This window comes from Microcebus murinus, chromosome 19 (genome assembly GCF_040939455.1).
Source record: "Microcebus murinus isolate Inina chromosome 19, M.murinus_Inina_mat1.0, whole genome shotgun sequence".
Lineage (NCBI taxonomy): Eukaryota > Metazoa > Chordata > Mammalia > Primates > Cheirogaleidae > Microcebus > Microcebus murinus.
Genome location: NC_134122.1, coordinates 16,179,420 through 16,199,988, shown reverse-complemented (window position 1 = coordinate 16,199,988; position 20,569 = coordinate 16,179,420). Strand labels below are relative to the sequence as shown.

Genomic DNA, 20,569 nt, shown 5'->3' with positions numbered 1-20,569 from the left:
AAGAAAGAAACCACTTTATTTAGAAAGACAAAATGGAACTTAGTACATATGTCAAAACAAATCTGTAACACAGGCCACTTCTCTGGGTCCCACCAAGTATCCATCTTGAGTAGGGTCCAGTGGTTACCTCGGAGACAAGAAATGCAACAAAGAAGCAAAAATCCAAGCACAGATATGCATATTTTGTCTCCCTCCCCCCGCCCCCAACAAGCTGCATATACTTGTGTAAACATTTGTTGATTTATAAAACATGTCTGCAAACAAACATGCTGGGATGGAACGCAATAAAGTCACCAAAACAGCCACAAAAACAGTTTGTCTGGCTAGGTGCATCCAGGTTGCATTTGATGATAAATTCCCCCAGTGCCTCAAGCAAGGGTGAGAACAGGGATGTTCAGAAGCAGTGGGGTTTGGGAGCTTTTTCTCTTCTTTCTTACATCCATTAAGCCTGGCATTTATTTACTTATTTTTTCTCTCTTACTTATAGCAAAACTGAAAGGGTCATTAAACTCCAGTTTAAATTTTATTCCCAGGATCCGCTAATAGCAGCTCTCAAACACCAGCTCCAATGTAGCGCCTAGCTAGCAGCGTCACTGTCAAACAGCCTACCTGGCAGAACCGTGGGTTCTCTGTTGGTGAAATGAGGCTACCAAATGATAACCAGGAACTGGCTCTGCTAATCTCCTGAACTTACAACTGGCTTCTTACACTTGAATGTGTCCTGGGTGTGTTTTTTGTTTTTCGGCATGCCCAGCACGTGTGGAAAATGATGATGCCCTAGCCAACTTTAGAAGGCACGCAATACGGTTTTGAAGGTGAAGTAAGTTCATCTGCTGGCTTGGAAGGATCTCAGCATCTTGCAAGTTACTTTTCAACTCTCCAGGGTCCTTAAGGAAGCATTTAACTCTACATCCAGGCCATCTCAGCCTCCCAGAGGAGCAGACCAACTACTGACATTAAGGCCACGTGGGTGGGTAGGTGGGTGGGGAATGGAATTGTGGGGCTGACGGTTCAAACGAATCCAGACAATGAATCATTAATTGCTTGGAGGAATCAGAGCCTCAAAGTAAGTGTAACGGCTAGGGCTGACTGTCCATTTGTTCACACACTTGTTGAGTGCCTACTCTGTGCCAAGACACTGTGTTTTTGAGCCCTGGAGGCCACAAAGTTGAGACAGCTCCTACCCTCAGGACTTAAAGTAGCTCTCAGTCAACAGTCAGAGTAGGAGTTGACAAACTACAGCCCAAGAGGGCTACCTGTTTTTGTAAATAAAGTTTTATCGGAACGCCAGCCACACTCATCCCTTTACGTATTGTCTATGGCTGCTTTTACACCACAACAGGATTGAGTAGTAACAACAGAGGCCACAGTGGCCTCCAAAGCCTAAAATCTTTACCATCTGGCCCTTTACAAAAAAGTTTGCCAATTCCTACTAGAGAAGAGATGACCTATAACTAAGAAATTAGATAAGAATACAAATTATTTGCATAATAATATCTCAGGAGGCTGGCTGAATTAACAAAAAGCACGAATAACAGGAGGCTTGATTACTTTGAAAAGTCACAATAAAGTTCCTTCTTACATTTATCATATGCAATTTAACTATATGCACTTGGTTAACACACACTCACATACCTTAACCAGCTATTGATCTGATACAGACGCCAAAGGGCTGATCAGTTTCAACTTCCAAAGGAAAACTGGCTGTGATGCCAGGAACACTGTCATTTATGGGTTGTCTAAGCGATTTTTCAAGGGTAATTGAGACTCCACTTGATTTTTCCTTTAAGAGTACACTCTGGACTTTGGAACCCAATGCTTGCACAGGTTCATGACTCCACAGCACTCAACACTAAAGTGTTAAAGGACCTGTTTTAATGAACAGATAAGAATGGTTGACTGGGCACAGTGGCTCATGCCTATAATCCCAGCACTTTTGGGAGGCCGAGGCAGAAGGATCACTTGAGGTCAAGAGCTTGAGACCAGTCTGACCAACATAGCAAGACCCCATCTTTACAAAAAATTTAAAAAATTTGCCAACCATGGTGGTGGCACGCCTGTAGTCTCAGCTACTTGGGAGGCTGAGGCAAGAGGATCACTTGAGCCCAGGAATTTGAGGCTGCAGTGAGCTATGATCATGGCCACTGCTCTCTAGCCTGGGCAACAGAGTAAGAACCTGTCTCTAAAAAAAAAAAAAAAAAAAAAAAAAAGTTTGTATGTTATACTGTGTTTTTTCTATGTTTTGATTTTTAAACAAAGAAAGAGAGCCTGCGTTAGCATTTGGGGTTGATCAAAGCAGTTTGTTTTCTTTGCTATTTGAAACACCAGATGAAATCATACTAACATGAAATCTAAACTCTGTTTAAAGGAAAAGCTCATTAAATAAAGATAACCATAGCCTGGCCTTAGGGAAACTACTAGAATTAATGAGTGTTTACAGTTCTTGCCCTCTCATTCTCAGACATCTAAGACAAAACCTCAACGGGCTACTGCTGAAAGCATTGTGCTGCAAATTACAAGAAAACCAACTAGCTTCAAGCAGAAAACGCCAAGGATGGGGGTTGGGGAGCAGATTCTACATAGGAACATCAGATGCTAAGAACACGTTGGGGAACACTGTACAAGGGACACTTCAGTCACGTTGTGGATGCTGCCACTGACATGCAGAGTACATGTCAGCTTGGAGGAAAGTCTCCAACATTCCAAGCCACTGTCTTTATATGTAAAAGCTTTGAGGTGCACCCTCTTCCACACTAGCTGATATAGGAGTTAGAGGTAGTAAATGTGTGCATATAAAAGTCAAACCTGTTTTGTAAAGCCCACCGTAAAGAGCATGCTTAAAAAATGGAATTTTAATCAGTAGCATTATGGAAGGAAAATAAAACTAAAAGATTAGAAAACAGTCAGTAAGTGAGCCCTTCCCTACAGCCGAAGGGGCTGTGGGTATTGTACAATCTCACATCCACCAAAAGAAGCCATGCATGCTTCCAAATGCTTCAAGAAAGAAGGCTGATGCTAAGTCACAACAATACGCATCCCCAGGGAAGTTAATGTGCAGCCCCTACACTCCCCTTCCTGATTTACAAAACGCAGGGCTCTGGGGCCTGAGATTTCAGTCCAGCCAGAAAGGGCTGGTGAGCTGAGCCCTAACATCGGCCATCCAAGGCAAAAAGCACTTTCTTACATCTTGTGACAAAAAAAGGAAATACAAATAAAAATAGAACATCAAAATGACATGTCAGCTCATTAGGCTGCTTTTTCAATCCCCACTCCCCCCAAAATACTGCCCTAAGGGACAGCTGTAGTGTCTCTGCTAGTAGCAAAGACATTTTCGAGAGTCAAAAAATGAAATACAAAAAGAAAGTTGATTTATAACACACTAAAAATGCTTTCCCCAAACTAAATAAGTCTTTTTTTTTTTTTTTTTTTTCTTCTTCTTCTCCTAGCCCTTTGGCTTGGGACCGGCAGTGATCCTCCCGGCAGGTCACTCCTCCATCTGGGCCCAGGCCTCCTCTGCCTTCTGGTAGTACTGGTTGGCCAGCCGGCCCTTCATGGCTTCCATGGCTGCCTCTGCCGCCTGGGTGTACAAGTCCCCTGAAAGAGAGCAAAGTGGGGCACAAAGACGTGATCTGCCTGTTGCTTTGGCCAGCCCAGTGTCCCCTACCCCTCCTGGGAGCGCACCCTGAGGCTACTTTAGGAACCCAAACCACTACCCCTTTTGCCCTCTCCCTCCAGCCAGGTGTTCTGGGTGGTGGTCTAACCATGGACATGTAATTAAGCCCAACCAATCAGAGCACTGCCCCATTCCCCACCACCACAGGAATTGGTCAAGTCGTAAGCATGGCCAATCAGAGGAAGCCATCTCAATGACCATAGTGATTGGTTTGGGGATGGGCAGGTGATTTAATTTGAGCCAATGGGAATCAGGCTGAGGACTTCTACAGAACTAACTGGGGATGTATGAAAATGGAAGAAATAGGCCAGGCGCAGTGGCTCATGCCTGTAATCCTAGGACTCTGGGAGGCCGAGGCCGGAGGATTGCTCAAGGTCAAGAGTTTGAAACCAGCCTGAGCAAGAGCGAGACCCCGTCTCTACTATAAATAAAAAGAAATTAATTGGCCACCTAATATATATATGGGAAAAGATTAGCTGGGCATGGTGGTGCATGCCTGTAGTCCCAGCTACTCAGGAGGCTGAAGCAGTAGGATTGCTTGAGCCCAGGAGATTGAGGTTGCTGTGAGCTAGGATGAAGCCACGGCACTCTAGCGTGGGCAACAAAGCGAGACTCTTGTCTCAAAAAAAAAAAAAAAAAAAAAAAAAAAAAAGAAAATGGAAGAAATAGACTAAAAATAGCTTCACCTCAACTCAGGACAGATTTTTGCTACCAAGTGAATTCAAAGTGGTTTTCGGAAGTTTATGGATTTAGAAATTTTAAATAAGAGATTATACATTTGCATTATTAATTTCTAATTTTTTACACAACTTAAAAAAAAAACTTTTTCAACTTAGCCTCATGCTATATCTGTGAAATTAGGAATTTAGTATGCTTATATTATGGACTGAATGCCTGCTGTCGGGCCCCCACACACACTAACTCAAATGTTGAGGCCCTAATGCACGATGAGACTGTATTTGGAGACAGGGCCTGTGTATCAGTCTGTTTTGTGTTGCTATACCAGAATACCACAGACTGGGTAATTGGTAATGAATAGAAATTTGGCTCACAGTTCTGGAGGATGGGAAATCCAAGAGCCTAGCAACAGCACCTGGCAAGGGCCTTAATGCTGCATCATCCCATGGCAGAAGGCAGAAGGGCCAGAGAGGTTGAGTACAAGTGAGCAAGAGGGGCCCGAATTCACTTTATAACAAAGCCACTATCGCCATGACTGACCCACTCCTGGGGTAAGAACATAATCCATTCATCAGGGGGGAGCCATCATGGCTGAATCACCTGGTAAGACCATCACAATAGTAATTAAATTTCAATGTGCCTTTTGGATTGGACATTCAAACCACAGCAGCCTGTGAGGAGGTGATAAAAGTTGAATGAGGTCTTAAGGTAAGGCCATGATCACACAGGGCTGGTGTCCTTACAGAAAGAAGACCCAGCAGTGCTCTCTCTCTCTCCACTTGCATCCAGAAGAAAGGTCATGTGAGCAAACAATGAGAAGATCGCTGTCCAAAAACCAGAAACTGAATTGGCCAGCACCTTGATCTTGGACTTCCCAGCCTCCAGAACTGTGAGAAATAAATTTTTGTTGTTTACGCTGCCAAGTCTATGGTATTTTGCTATGGCAGCCCAAGCAAACGAAAACATTATGTAACAGAAAAAAAATATATATAACTTGTCCATCAACTGATGAACGGATAAACAAAATGTGATATATCCAGACAATGGAATATTATTTGGCAATAAAGAGGAAAGAAGCTCTGATACATGCTACAACATAGATTAATCCTGAAAACAATACTCTAAGTGAAAAAAGCCAGACACAAAAGGCCACATATTATATCACCCCATTTATGTGAAATATCCAGAATAGGTAAATCCACAGAGACAGAAAGTAGACTAGAGGTTGCCAAAGATGGGGTGGTGGTGGGGGGGATCGGGAGTGACTGCTAACTGGTACAGGGTTTCTTTTTGGGGTGATGGAAATGTTCTGGAATTATATAGTGGTGATGATTGTACAATACTGTGACTATACTAAAAACCCAACTACAGACTTCGAGATGGTAAATTTTATGTTATGAAAATCTGAACTCAATTTTTAAAACTGCAAAACTCCCCCCACAAAACCCTAATATATAACCATTAAAATAAAAATGTTCCTCGTCATATGAGCTCCGTAAAGCCCCCTCCTGGGGAAAAGGCTCACCCCAGGGGCAGGTCTGCCAGGCCCTACCTGATCTCTGCGGGTCCTTGTCCAGCCTGCAGCCGCCGGTGAACAGCATCTCGGCCTCCCTGGCCAGCAGCGTGTACCGGGGCTCGTCCTGCATGCCGTCGTACTCGCCACCCTCGTCGCAGTCCGTCCTCTCCAGGGCAGCGGTGTACCAGTGCAGGGCCTCCACCCAGTCTTGGCATCTTGCCAGGAGATGAGAGGGAAAGGGGAGGTTACCATGGCAACGGGGTGGAAGGGAGGAGGGCCACTCAGCAGGAGGGGAAGTCAGGGATCCCAGCAGGGCCACCACTTACGGCTCACAACCCATCGTACCCAAGACCACCACATCTGAGGGACACCTTCATAGTGTAGATTTATTTATATGCTTAGTAAGAGAGCAGTCAAGTAGCTCTCCTTAACAAAATCAGTATATTACAACAATTTCCCAACAGATGGAAGGATGTAGAGCGCCTTGAGGAAGGGAGTCATTTTTCTAGTTTGCACAGCAGCACCTCTGAGCTAGCATCAGCAGCGTCCTGGCTGGGCTGCCCTCTGACTCGGGTGGAGAAGGGGTGCAGGGGACACCCTCTGCAGACGCCTCCAGGGCCATCTGCGCTAACAGCAATCATTCAGCCCTGTTTTCCGCCCTGCCTGTGCGGGCTGGCTCTGGCTCTCCTGTTTACCCTGGAACAGCTGACTGCCCCCGCTTCCAGCTCTGTCCCCCACTACCCTCCATCCTCCTCCCACTGCAGCACATGTATGGCCGCCACACCCCCAAGGGCATGCACGGGTTCCAGCCAAACCGCACAACACGGAATACAGAGCCAACAGGGCGGCGTGCTCTTTTTCTCTGGGTGTAACCCACGTGAGTGACTATTTATAGTACATCAGGAAAGAGCAAAGAGAGACCCAGATAAGAAAGCCTATAGTTCTCGTGAAATGCTGCAGGAGCAACAGCTCTGACGACTCGCTGTCTCCTCCTGGTGGCCACAGCCGCCTGAGGCCTATCTGACCTGGTCTGCCCTCTGATCGGCCCCATGCGTTGCGTCGCCCTCTGCGCCAGGCTTGCAGGGTCGCCTCCTAGTCCCCAAACGTGCCGCTCTTGCCTGCTCCTTGGCCATTCCCACTGCTGCTCCCTCGCCTTGAACATTCTCCCCCTAATTCTTTCCGCACCTGGCTCCTGGCTGCTGTTTGGATGTGCGTTCCTTCCAAAACTCGTGTTGAGATTCGATTGCCAGGGTGACGGTATTAGGAGGGACATTTGAGAGCTGATTGGGCTGTGAGGGCTCTGGGATGTGAATGGCTTCATGCTGTTATGGGGGGGGGGTTCATCATCAAAGGGTGAGCTTGGCTCCCTGTGACTTTTCTCTCTTCCCCTCCCTGTCACCTTCCTCTCCTTCCACTATGTGATGACACAGCAGGAAGGCCCTTGCCAGATGCCGGCTCCTTGATGTTAGACCTCCCAGCCTCCACAACTATAAGCCAGTAAGTTTCTGTTTATGATCAATTACCCAGTCTCAGCTACTGTTTTGTAGCAGCACAAAACTAAGACACTTCTCACCCCTCCAGACTCAGCTCACATAGCACCTACCTCTTCAGAAGCCCCTGCCCCCAAGGACCCCTGTTTCTTACAATAATTACTGCAATTTCAATTCCCCTCGTTCACTTGTTTATTATGGTCCCCCCTGACTAGCATGTAAGCCCCAAGAAGGCAGGGGTCTTAGTCTGCTTTGTAAACTGCTAGAATTCCCGGGGCCTGGCAAACAGCACAGGCTCAAATATCTGCTGAATGAATAAATGTAAACCAGTGGCTGTCTGGGATGGTTTTCAGGAGATAACCTTGACTCCATCTTATCTTTTAAAAAGTGGAAATGGTTTGAAAATTGTTGGTGACATGCTCAACAAACTCAGGTTTTAAAACTGGCTGGAAGTCACTAGACTAGATGACTTCACTCCTTTCCGCTCTGACCCTCTCCCATCTTAAAGGGCAAAGCAGAAATGCCCCCAAAACATTATATAGGAAAGGGCCTGATCTCTCCCTGCCCACCCCCACCAACGCTATCCCAGTGATAAGGTGCCCACCCTGCCTTGAAATTTCCAATGTCTTTTCCTTTGCCTATTAGAGGGTAACTTCAGAGAGCCAAAACCCCTTAAATGCAAACCCCTGCCTTACCCATAGCTGGCCCTTAATTAACGTTCCCTGAATGGAAGAGGCTGGACCTGCTTGGAATAAGGACAAATAATAATAATAAAATGAATACAGCAAAAGCTATAAAAGAATATCTTGACAGATTTAACTACATAAATATTAAAAACAGGTGTGTCGATGTGTCCACAAACCCAATAAACAAAGGTCATTATGTGATACCTGTGCCCTCACCCCATCTAAGGTAGCCATCTCTGAAAAACACCTTTTTAAAGAGAAGTATATGCCAAATGGTTAATGGCCTTAATATGTAAAGAATTCTTACAAATCAATAAAAAACCCATCACCCTGAATAAAAATAAAAAGTAGAAAAAGGCAGGAAGAGAAAGCACACATAGCAAGGACTTTTTAGGGGCCACAGATCCAAATATTCAATGCCCAACTCCAGCTACCCCCATATATGCAGTGCTTCCCCGTTGCACTCAATGGGCACCATATGTATACATTGGCATTTGACCCGATAAGATCATGTCAGGTCTTTTTTTGTTTACTTCCCCTCCGTGCCAGTAGACAGTACACTGGATTAGGGATGAGAAGACCTAAGTTTTGACCCTGCCAGGGACCAGGTATTTGACCATGAGCAAGTCTCCTCACTTCTCAGAACCGCAGTTTAGCCATCCATAAAACGGGGCCCAAAATACCTGCCCTGTCTGTGTCAAAGAGATGTGTTGGTTCATTCATTCACACAACTGCTGAGCCAGGCTCTGTGCTAGACACTGGGACCACGGCAACGTAGGAGACCTGATGTTTGTTTTTGATGAAATGAGATCACACGATGAAGTGTTATCCAAACATACGGGAGCGTTACTGTCACACAGTTGGTGTCTGATAAATGTTGAGGCTGTGTGATATGTAACATAGGCAGGATGTCATGTGTCCAGAAGTGTTTGACCTTGGGAGCTTGATATGATACGGCCACAGTCCTGACTTTGCTTCGAAACCCACGAGGGAGCTGAGACCTTGACACCAGAGAGGAGGGAACTGCCACGCCACCCTGGAGGTTTAGACGCTGAAGGCCCCCACCCCACTCCCTTCCAGAAAACGCCACAGGAGGCTCCTGAGGACAGGGTGGGGTAGCTAAGTTCCAATGGGCACCACAGGATGAGCAAAGCATCCCATGATGAGTTCTATTTTCCTACACAACCTCTGCCCCTGGACTTCTGGGACCTCCTACTGGCCAAGCCAAGTCCCTGGAACATCGGGGCCGTCCGCTGCAGGAACCAGTCCTGGCATCTCAGCCCGACGGATCAATGACAAGGGTTGACACCTACAGAGCCGCAGCCTTCGGGAGTCTCGAAGCCATTCGGGAAAACTCACCCTGGAGCTTGCCTCCTTCTACCTGCTTCCTCTTAGAAGTGAAAAATAATACAAATAAAAATAAAAGTAGGAAAAGCCAACTGAAATCACCCATAATCCTAACATCTAGGGACAATCACTCTGATCTTGATGCTGCAGATCATCTCAGATTTTTTTCTTGCATATACTGGCTAGAATAGCTGCCGTGTATCACGCACTTCATATGCCAGGCACTGTGACAGTCACGGGCAACATCTCATTCACCCCTCACATACCAGCCCCAGGACACAGGTGCTATAATACTCCCAGCTTGCAAAATGAAGAACTGAAGCCAAGGAGGTAAAATAACTTGGCCAATGTCACTGGATCGGTAATGGGGAACCAAGACTGGAACCGAGCTCTGTCCTAACACATGAAGGCAGGGTCCGCCCGCAGCCCCGAGTCCCACCAGCTCCACCTGCATGACAGCTGCAATACCTGTCTGGGCTGAGGTTCTGGCCGGTGTCAAAAGCTCGTGCCACCAGGATCATGGACTGTCTGTCGCCAGCTTCAGCTGCCTTCAGTAAGTAATCGAATCCTTTTGTTTTATTCTCTTCTGTTTCCTGTAGATACAAACCAAAGAGGGAGAAAGGAAAGCAAATGAGGCTTGTGTTAGAGGCTGCCAAGATCTCACTAGTCAGTCTTCCTCCTATTTCTTGAGTTATTTTGAGAGCTCTGGGCTGGGCTGCCATAGAAGTACACATATCAGCCATTTTTAGTATGTTCACAGAACTGTGTAACCGTCACCACAATCAATTCCAGAATACTTTTACCAACCCCAAAAGAAATTCCATACCTTTAACTATCAATCTCCCCTCACCCCTGCTCTCCCCAGCCTGCCCAGCGCTAGTCTACTTCCCGTCTCCATGGACTGCCTGTTCTGGACATTTCCTGTAAATGGAATCATACATATGTGATCCTTTGTGACTGGCTTCTTTCATTTAGCATGATTCTTTCAAGGTTCATCTATGTTGTAGCATGTACCAGTACTTCATTTCTTTGTATGATCAAATGGTAATCCATGGTGTGGTCATCTCACATTTTATTTATCCATTCATCCACTGATGGATATTTAGGTTGTTCCCACTTCTTAGTTATTGTGAATAATGCTGCTATGAACATTTGTGTACAAGATTTTGTGTGGATGTATGTTTTTACTCTTTTGGGTACACAAATACGAGTGGAATTGCTGGGTCACATGTACCTTTACGTGTAGCCTTTTGAGGAGCTGCCTGCCTGTTTTCCACAGTGGCTGAACCTTTGCCCATTCCTCTCAGCAGTGTAGGAGAGTTCCTGCCTCCACTCTGGTCCTCTGTGGACCATTCTACAACAGCTAGAGAGATGGGGTTTATTTGATTAGAGATGGGGTCTTACTCTGTCATCCAGGCTGAAGTACAGTGGTGGGATCCTAGTTCACTGCAGCCTCGAACTCCTGGGCTTAAGCATTCCTCCTGCCTCAGCCTCCCAAGTAGCTGGGACGACAGGCATGTGCCACCATGCCTGGCTAATTTTTTTTTTTTTAAAGTAGAGACAGGGTCTCACTATGTTGCTCAGGCTGGCCTCAAATGATCCTGCCTCAACCTTCCAAAGTGCTAGGATTCCAGGTGTGAGCCACCATATCTAGCCAGAGAGATCCTCTTAAAACCTAAGTCTGATCACATTACTCTCTTAAAACTGCTTCATTAGCTTCTTACCTTGCTCAGAGACAAATCCAAAACTTTCATATTGGCCTATAACGCCCTTCTTAACCTTCAAGCTTCAAGAAGTGTGGCAGGGACTACCTGTTACCCCTCATGTCCACTCTCTCCCCCACCATGTTTTCACTGGGCACAAGGCTGACCAGCTAATGACTACATTTCCCAGGCTCCCTTGCAGCCAGAGCCTGTGTCCTAATACAAGAGGCCTATCCCATCGCTCTTGATCACATTCCCTGTCATATTTTCTCCTCCCTTAACTTTAGAACAATGCTTGGCGCAAGAAGCGCTCGATAAAGGTTAGCTACTTTTAATTCTATTGGAGGCCGGGCATGGTGGCTCACCCCTGTAATCCTAGCACTCTGGAAGGCCGAGGCGGGAGGATCACTCAAGGTCAGGAGTTTGAAACCAGCCTGAGCTGGTTTAGTAGAGACCCTGTCTCTACTAAAAATAGAAAGAAATCCATTGGACAACTAAAAGTATACAGAAAAAATTAGCCAGGCATGATAGCGCATGCCTGTAGTCCCAGCTACTCGGGAGGCTGAGGCAGGAGGATTTCTTGAGCCCAGGAGTTTGAGGTTGCTGTGAGCTAGGCTGATGCCACGGCACTCTAGCCTGAGCAACCCAGTGAAACTCTGTCTCAAAAAAAAAAAAAAAAAAAAATTCTATATTCTATCGAAAATGGTTTTGTTAATTATTATCTGTATTACTTCCTAACCCATCTGGAAAAGGTTTCTCCATGAGATCAGGGACTTTGTCTATCTTACTGCTGCGAATGAGAACCTAGGACAGTGCCCAGATGCTCAAAATGCAGGTACCCAAATGAATGAATGTCTTAGCCAGACAAAAGAAAAAGGCCCAAAGAGTGGGGGTGCTGGGGAGGTGAGAGAGGGGCTTCTAGAGCACACAGTGGCCTCTCAGGGCACGTGGTGATCCCTCTCCTTGCTAAGCCATAGCCTGGCCTGAACACAACTCACATCCTTCCAGCCCGCTGTGTCCTGACCACACGGCTCTACGCAGCCACATTCTTGCTAGGTGAAGCTGTAAGAGTCTGCCCCCTAGAGGAAGGGCCTTGCAGCACCTATAGGTGAGGAAGCTGAACTTGCTTCTCAGTCCCTTTACAAAGTTGCTGGGGTGCAGCTGGCGTAAATGGCGTGGGATTGCAAGGAGAGTTAGAAAGTCTCGGAGAGATGGGATCATCCATCCCCGGTCCTGGTCCCCAGCACTATTTTATTTTATTTTAATTTAATTTAATTTTATTTTAGAGACAGAGTCTCACTTTGTTGCCCAGGCTAGTGAGTGCCATGATGCCAGCCTAGCTCACAGCAACCTCAAACTCCTGGGCTCAAGTAGTCCTAATGCCTTGGCCCCCCGAATAGCTGGGACTACAGGCATGTGCCACCATGCCTGGCTAATTTTTTCTATATATATTATTTGGCCAATTAATTTCTTTCTATTTATAGTAGAGACAGGGTCTCACTCTTGCTCAGGCTGGTTTCAAACTCCTGACCTCGAGCAATCCGCCCGCCTCGGCCTCTCAGAGTGCTAGGATTACAGGCGTGAGCCACCGCGCCCGGCCCCCAGCACCCCTTTATTCTGTCCTCAGACACTCCTGAGCTGTCCTCCTTGTGCCAGGCTCTGCGGTAAAAGCTGGCACAGCCGGAACGCAGCCGTGTGCCAGAGCCGGCTGGTGTAGGTTTGCAACAGACTTAAATTTTCAGGGATTCGGCAAGCCAGTTGTAAAACACGGCCATTATATCGTATAAATTATGCTTCTGAGATAACATAATTACGAGATGAATTATATTTAAAACCAAGGTAATACATACTCAAAGCTCAGGGCTTCCTCCCCTCCCCCTCACCTTCACAGAGACGTCGGCCAGGATGTGGTGGGGCAGCTGCGAGTAAATGAGCCCCAGGCCCACGATGGCCTCCAGCTCGCCCAGGTCGGCCGCGTGCTCCAGGTGGAAGACGGCCGACTCGCGGTCCCACTCTTCGTCCTTCTCGCAGAAGCGCCCGCCCTCGTGGTAGCGCACCATGGCCAGATGGACCTGCCACACAGACTGCGGTGTTGGCCCGGCTGTCTGGGAGGCCGAGGTGCACCCCAGGGCCGCCCAGCCAAGCCTGCGGGAGGAAGCGATTAGCGGAGGAGAGGCAAGCGCTGGGGGCCTCCGGGTTAGTGCAGAGAGGGCTCTGAGACGGGTATCGTGGATACCTTCCCCAGAATGGACTTCCCGATTTTCTTTTCAAGGTCCAGAGCATTAAGCCTTTGCACTTCCAGGGCCACGGCCGAAGCCCTCGGCAGGTGGAGGCGGGAGGAGTTGAAGAGATTCCACTTCTCTACACAGACCTGAAGGGAGAGAACCGGCCATAGAAGCGCGGGGCTGGGGTGGGCACCTCGTCACGGCTGTCGGCAGTCCCCACTACTCAGGAGCCTGGCTGGTAAGAGGGGCAGTGAACCCTCACGGTGTCATAATTTTATTGGAAAAACATGGCTCCAATTTTAATAGTTCAAATGGCACCAGCAACAGGACCCATGGCTAGCAGAACAGGCTGCAGGAGCTCAAGGACAGATTTCCCTCTCGTTTATCCGAGTAGCAACCCCCGTGCCAGCTCCCCATACAAGGCACCAGAAGAGTCTGACTCGGACCTTCCGGCAAGTCACTTTGCTTTCCTCTGTGAAATCACCATAATGCCACTGGTGACATCCACAGGGTGATTCAGAGGATGGGTTTAGAAAATACATAATTTCTGCCAGCCAAAGACTCCCTGGTCCTGAAGTTCTTGCAGCATAAAGCTGGGTATCTGTGTGCAGGCCCATGTGTGTGCTAAGCATCCCACAACGCACACGGCAGCCCCCACAGCAAAGAATGATCCAGCTCGGAAGGCCAAGAACGCCGCAGTTGAGCACCCCTGCTCCACACTGAGCTGAGAAGACCCTGACCTCACCACAAAATACCCCATGGCAAATAATTAGTGTTCTGGGAGGAATAAGAGTTGCCTGCAGGGGTGGGCAGCAGAGACTCCCAGAGGAGATGCCACCAGGATCTAGGTTTGGAGAGCAGGTAGGCTTTGAGGAAGGATGACCAGAGTGGGAGGAAGGACCTTGCAGGTGGGAGAAAGACTCGACTTAGCAAAGGCTTAAAGGTGAGAGGTTCAAAGCATGTTAGGGATCAGCTGGAGGAGTGGGCAGGGCACAGGGCTGGTCTGTCCCAGACTGGCCTGATGGTGACCGTCAGCTAAGATGCTCATTAGACGTACGAGCCGGGCAACTGGGGAAAGGTGCATAAGACCTCAGTTTTCTCACCCCTAAAATGGGGATGAATAACATCAGCCTATTTCCCTGGGTGGTTGCAAGAAGTAAACTGATTAATGCTGCAAGATGCTCCACACAGCAGGCACTTTGAGGTGTGAACTACAGCTGTTGTGACATCTGTCTAGGATGGGGCTGTTCCGCTCTGATCCTCCCCACAGATCCCCCCACATCCTGTCCAGGACACAGGCTCAAAAGTCCCCCTTTGCCCAGGGGATCTGCTCCTTTGCAAAATCTTCCTTTAGGACACACAGGCAGATGGGCAGGCAGCAGAGACACGAGGGAGGAGAGACAGCAACAAAGCCCGGAGGAGGCGCGAGGGCAGCCGTGCCCAGGGGTGCGGGGCGCATTACCCGTCCAGAGCTGCCCAGACTGTCCTCGTCAGACTCATACCGCCGACTACTGTTGGAGTGGCCCTGAAGGGAGGGAGGCAGAGATGACAGTGACCCACAGAGCAGGTCTTCCCCCCAAGAACCACCCCAATGACAGCCAACCCCGTCCTCCCAGGGGTAGCTGGACCCCTGTCTGCCTAGCAGAAGGGATGCTGGGTCCCCGGTAGGAATGGCGTGTCGGGGCAGCCACGGCCTCGAGGTCTCTCTCCCTGCGTGGGCAGATGGAACCGGACCCCAGCACAAAGCCACTGGGGAAATGGTGCTGAGGCCTTCCTTTAGCCAAAGCTCTTACTGCATGTCTCATATGCACAATCATAAAGCTGAGACCAGAGGTCTCCCGGCAACACTGGCCCTGACGTGCGGGCTCGATTTGGGCGCGTGGTCAGCATGGCCCCTAAATGGCTGACACTCCCAGGATGGTGTGGGGAGGGGGCCAGAGGACACCGACCTTTGCAGCCCTCCACAGGGACTGCCAGGACCCTGTCCCTTGGAGCCGGGCCCTCCCACCCACACCAGCGCCCTCCCTGCTCTGCAGCCAAGGGCTCCCGCTGCACTGAAAGACTTGTCGGCCATTTTCAACCTTCTACTTAAGCTTCCTCACTTGCCCCTGACTGGTCCACGTGATCTTGTTTTATCTTCTCCTTTGCATTTATCTTTATCTGAAATAATCTTGTTTATTAATTTGCTTCTTATCTTCTCAGGACTCTCTCATACTCCCCCTTCAGGAAGGGGGACTTTTATCCTCCTGGAGGATAAATGAGGCAGCAGGGGACTCTGGTCTCCTTTCCCGTGGATTCCTCACATGTTCTCGGAGCTCAGGGTCATCCAGTTCACCCCGCTTCTCACTGGGGTATCCGCTGTCCCCACTGTTCTCAGAGTCCTGTGGAGAGAAGATGGCCTTAGGGTCTGAAAGGGGGCCTTACTAATAACCTGTCTAACAGAAGAGAATAAACTATCAAACAGAAAGTAAGAAATAAATTCACAGCACATAATTGCCCCTTTGGGTGGTGGGGGACCCTCATAACTATCCCCTTTGTTTTGTTTAATTATAACAAATGTGGTCTAACTTGTTATCTCTAAGACTTCATTTTCTCGGCCTTTTGAAGAACCTTAAGTGGACAGTAGGGGCACGAACTCCCTGCTCCAACTCTCAGCCTCAGTTCCTACAAGAAACATATTTCAAGAACTCAGATAAGCTGGCTTCGCAGAGAAAAGGAGAAAAAAAAAAAAGAATAGAAAAACCAAACACCACTGTTCCACAGCTGCTCCTGTTATCAGTCTGCTAAAGCAGAGGAAAAAAGTGCCATCTCTATCCTTCAAAACACCAGCTGCTTTTTCTCAACTACCCGGCACTTTCACTCCTTTCTCTGTGTGCTATGGCTACTCTCTCCTTCACACTTTCTTTCTTTCTTTCTAGGGAAAATAAACCTTGTACTTCTTCCTGTCCTCAACTGTGTGTGCAAATTCTTTCTCCAACCCGCCGTGAACACCTAGTAAAAGTTTCCACCCTAACAGGGTCCCAGTGGTCCTCTGAGTAGCTGGTGGTGACATCTGGACATTCCAACCACTGGCCTTCTCTCCTCTGTCCATCACCTCACTTGACATGCTCTTCCCGCTACCCCTCGCTGGTTGGGTGACCATGAGGCAGGATCAAGTACTGGTGAAGGCCTTGGGCTCTGGAGCCAGACTGCCTGGGCTCAAACCTGGCTCCGCTACTGGCCAGCTGTGACCTTGGGCAGTTGCTTAACCTCTCTGAGCTTCCTTTATTCCACTAGCAAGTATTTCAAACACACAAATAAGCATCGAGAACTCTAAGATGAACTCTGACACACCTACCACCCAACTTTGTCAACTCCTGACACTGTGCCTTAGTTACCTGAGATCTTTTATTTTTAAAGGAACTAAAACGTTACTGTTAAAATTTAGACCTCTGGGTATCCCTTCCCATCCCATTCTCTTCCTCCTCCAGATAAAACAGCTTTCCTGAACTCATGCTTCTCATGTCTTTAGATTAGCCATTGTATGTTACTTAAATAAATATATATATTTTAAAGCAGCTTGGCATCACCACCAGAAATGTAAAACCTGGATCACTCTCGCAGATACACGGGAATCATTCAAACACATATAGCGAAACCCTTGGCGTCCGGTCCGGCCAGGGACCCACTCCAGCCCGAGGAACTGTGCTGTCCTCAGAGAGCCCTGCCCTTGTCGCTAGACAGCTCTAGAGCCTTTGCCCCATGTGAGCTGAAAGGCTGATGGGTTTTTTTAAAAAAAACTATTTCAATTTTTTAAATTAAGGTATGATTTGTGTACGATAAAATTAAAGTGTTCATTTTGCCGAGGGAAAGGCTGTTTTGTGGGGGGCGCTCAAGTGACCTTCTGCCTCAGCCTCCCAAGTAGCTGGGACGACAGCTGGGAAAGGCTGTTGTTGAAAACGGATCACAGGCCCTACCTACTCAGGAGTTCCCCAACCTTGGGTACCTCGCCCCACCCTCTGGAGTCACTCCCAAGCTGTGACATAGACAGACTCGTTCAAACCCCAGCTCTGTGATCCCAGCGAGGCAGCCAAGCTCTCCAAGCTTGGTTGCCCCATCTGAGAAATGACATGAACGCAAGGCGGCAATGCAGAGAGTGAGCGTGGGGTCGGACAGCCTGGTCTGACCGCCGGCTCCACCACTGAGTGACCATGAGCAAGCAGCCTAACTTTCTTGTGCCTTAGTTTCCTCTTCTCTAAACCAGGGATAATGAGAGAGCCACTCAAGCAGCTGCTAACATTGGGGACGAGATGCAGGTGGCAGAGGGAAGGGGTGTGGGGGAGACTTGTCACCACGTTAATCCTTCATGCCTTGTCTTTTTAACACATGGGGACTTTTTTTTACCTATTCTAAAATCTTAACATTTATTATAATTCTAGAATAAATAATATCTACCTCATAAGTTGTGAGGATTAAATGAGACTATCTACCAAGCTCACAGTGACACTTTCAGATGTATCAGCTATTATTCTTTTTTCTTCCACTCAAGAACTCTGGGCCAGATGTGGTGTGGCTCACACCCATAATCCTAGCACTCTGGGAGGCCGAGGCGGGCGGATCTTTTGAGCTCAGGAGTTCAAGACCAGCCTGAGCAAGAGGGAGACGCCGTCTCTACTAAAATGTAGAAAGAAACTAGCCAGACAACTAAAAATATATAGCAAAAATTAGCCGGGCATGGTGGTGCATGGCTATAGTCCCAGCTACTAGGGAGGCTGAGGCAGAAGGATTGCTTGAACCCAGGAGTTTGAGGTTGATGTGAACTGGGCTGATGCCACAGCACTCTAGCCTGGACAACAGAGTAAGACTCTGTCTCAGAAAAAAAACAAAGAACTCGCTTGGAAAAGCAGCCAAGAGTGAACTTGAACCTTTCGGGCAATCTGAGAGTGCAACTTACAGTGAGCTTGTGGTCTGTGCAAGTGTGACATTTCTGTAAAGTGTTTATTTAAAAAATTCATAAGAAATTTTAATTTGACACCTTAATATACATTTGCATGCACGCAAATATGATGCCTTCAGTTTCTTCCCACTGAGTCAACCTGAAGCTGCAGGAAACGTTCTGCTTATCCAACCCGAGAGCATTTCAGCTTACTGTACCACATGTTACAGATCTGAGATCTAGTATAGTGGCCCGATGAGACAACCATCCACACACGTGGCCAAACCAATCCTGGGGCTGAACCTGGCATTTACCAGAAGGTTACACTGCTGCTGATCTGCAGTCCCTCTTTCCTAACCATCTCCAGGAACTGTAATGGACCCAGCTCTTCCCCAAGGAATGCTCTGCCTTGGGCAGGAGTATGGAATCCATCTGTATCCTCCTGCTGCCCCTACCCCGTGCCTACTTGGCAGGGGAGATCTGGGCTGGGCTGCCCACCTCCCAAGTTCAAGATTCATCCCCAATTCCCATTGGGATAAAGTCCAGTCCTCCACCCCAAGGGCACTGGAACCCGCAGCCTCTCTCCCTCCACACTCACCCGGTGGTTGTCCAGATGGTCATGGTCTCTGGGCGCCATGTTATCAAGGTCACTGAACACTGGCCAATCTGGGCAGGGAGAGACAGAGATGATATGTTGGTTACCCTGCAGGAATATTCACAGGACCAACCTAGGGCCCAAAGTAGACCACACCTGACACCAAGCCTTTATTATTATTTTTTTAGTTTTAAAGAAAGGCACAAGAGAACTTGCTCTAAGTCTGCCACTTGCCAACTACATAATTCTGAGCAAGCAGCTTCCCCTCCAAGACTCTTCAAGGCTGTGATAATACAATTATATTTGTATTGTGTTTATTAGCATGTGTGCCTGGCCCACACTCGGCCCCCAGTAAGGGGCAGCTGTGAAGGAAGAAAAGCCATTTGTACATTTGGGGCCCAAGAAGTGGACCTCAGACGGCTTCAAAACCAACCATCTCCTACTGGTTCCCTATCTCAGTCTCCTGCCCTGAGCTCACTCAAGCCAAATCTGTCTGCCTGCCTGTTTTTATACAGATTTTAAACATGGCTCTTACATTTTTAAATGGCTTTCAAAAGTCAAAAGAAGAAAAGGAATTTGTGATATGTGAAAACTATATGAAATTTAAATTTCAGTGTCCACAGTAGGTTTATTGGAACACAGCCACACCCATTCACTTAAATATTTATTTTCTGTGGCTACTTTCATGCTGCAAATATAGAGACCGAACGACCTGGAAGGCTTAAAATGTTTCCTCTCTGGTTCTTTTAAGTAAAGCCTGTTGACCCTGCTCCAGACGATCCCAAAGGCCTTCCAGTGGAGACGTCTAAAAGGCTCCTTTAACGTTTTGACATAAAATCTTCCTCTCCTGCTCTGAGCCTGCTCCCCTGTGGCCTTTCCCTGAATAAATGACCACACTGTCCTTCCAGTTCTTCAGGCCCAAGTCCTGGAGTCAGCCTTGCCCCCCACCTTTCCTGCATGCCCTCAGCCACATAACCACAAACTCTACCACTTCAACTTCAGAAACACTGCTTCCATTTTTCACCTCTGAACTATTCATATCACATTAATAGATTTCCTAATGTTGATCAACCCTCAGATTCCTGTGAAAACCCTATTTGACAGACTATTCCTTCAAGATACTACTAGTTTTTACTTGCTAATATCTTATTTAGAATTTGTGTGTTTTGTGTGTGTATATAAGTAAGGTTGGGATATAGTTTTTTTTTTTTTTTTTTTTTGATGTTTTGTCAAATTTTGGAGTAAGGGTTTTGCTAGTTCCATAAAACACACTGAAAAATGTTACCTTGTTTTCTACAACAGGAGTCGTTTTTATGGCATTTAGATGACCTATGTCTTGAAAGTTCATTCAAAGAACTCACCTGGAAAACCATCAGGGCCATGAATCTTTTTGGTCAGCATGGCTGATTCTTCTAACATAAATGAAAGCCAGTTTAGTTCTGCCCTACCTGTTGCCTGTCCCTTCCAACCACAGTGACCAGGGGCCAAACCACCACTCACGGAGCTGGTCCAGCTTCTGGCTGTGCGGTGTGGCCGAAGACGGGGAGGAAGGGAGAGAGTCAAACGTCATGTCGCTCATGTTCTCATCTCCAGAGTTTTCTGAGAGGCGGAAGAGCAGGGGTGGCCGGCTCCCAGAGAGGGTCCTTACGCGGGGACTCCCACACTTTTCCTCTGTCCCCCTCAAGATGGTCTTGGCTGATTGCTGGGGACATTAGCAGGGATATTCATGTCACACAGGCAC

General features: G+C 47.7%; 1 protein-coding gene across 3 annotated transcripts in view; it reads right to left on the bottom strand.

The window, feature by feature from the left end:
* Positions 1–20,569, bottom strand: part of EEF2K (eukaryotic elongation factor 2 kinase) — a 57,555-nt gene continuing 36,986 nt past the window's right edge. Inside the window, exons 10-19 of one of the 3 annotated variants that reach the window (XM_075995168.1) lie at positions 20,329–20,530; positions 20,190–20,240; positions 18,832–18,899; positions 15,622–15,699; positions 14,781–14,843; positions 13,330–13,464; positions 12,977–13,165; positions 9,859–9,983; positions 5,904–6,082; positions 1–3,594 (exon numbers count right to left, since the gene is read on the bottom strand). In XM_075995168.1, coding sequence (XP_075851283.1) covers positions 3,485–3,594; positions 5,904–6,082; positions 9,859–9,983; positions 12,977–13,165; positions 13,330–13,464; positions 14,781–14,843; positions 15,622–15,699; positions 18,832–18,899; positions 20,190–20,240; positions 20,329–20,530 — 1,200 coding nt within the window. In that variant the 3' untranslated portion in view covers positions 1–3,484. The remainder of the gene's footprint in view (positions 3,595–5,903; positions 6,083–9,858; positions 9,984–12,976; positions 13,166–13,329; positions 13,465–14,780; positions 14,844–15,621; positions 15,700–18,831; positions 18,900–20,189; positions 20,241–20,328; positions 20,531–20,569) is intronic. The other 2 variants (XM_075995169.1, XM_020281399.2) reach the window with 2 other exon arrangements.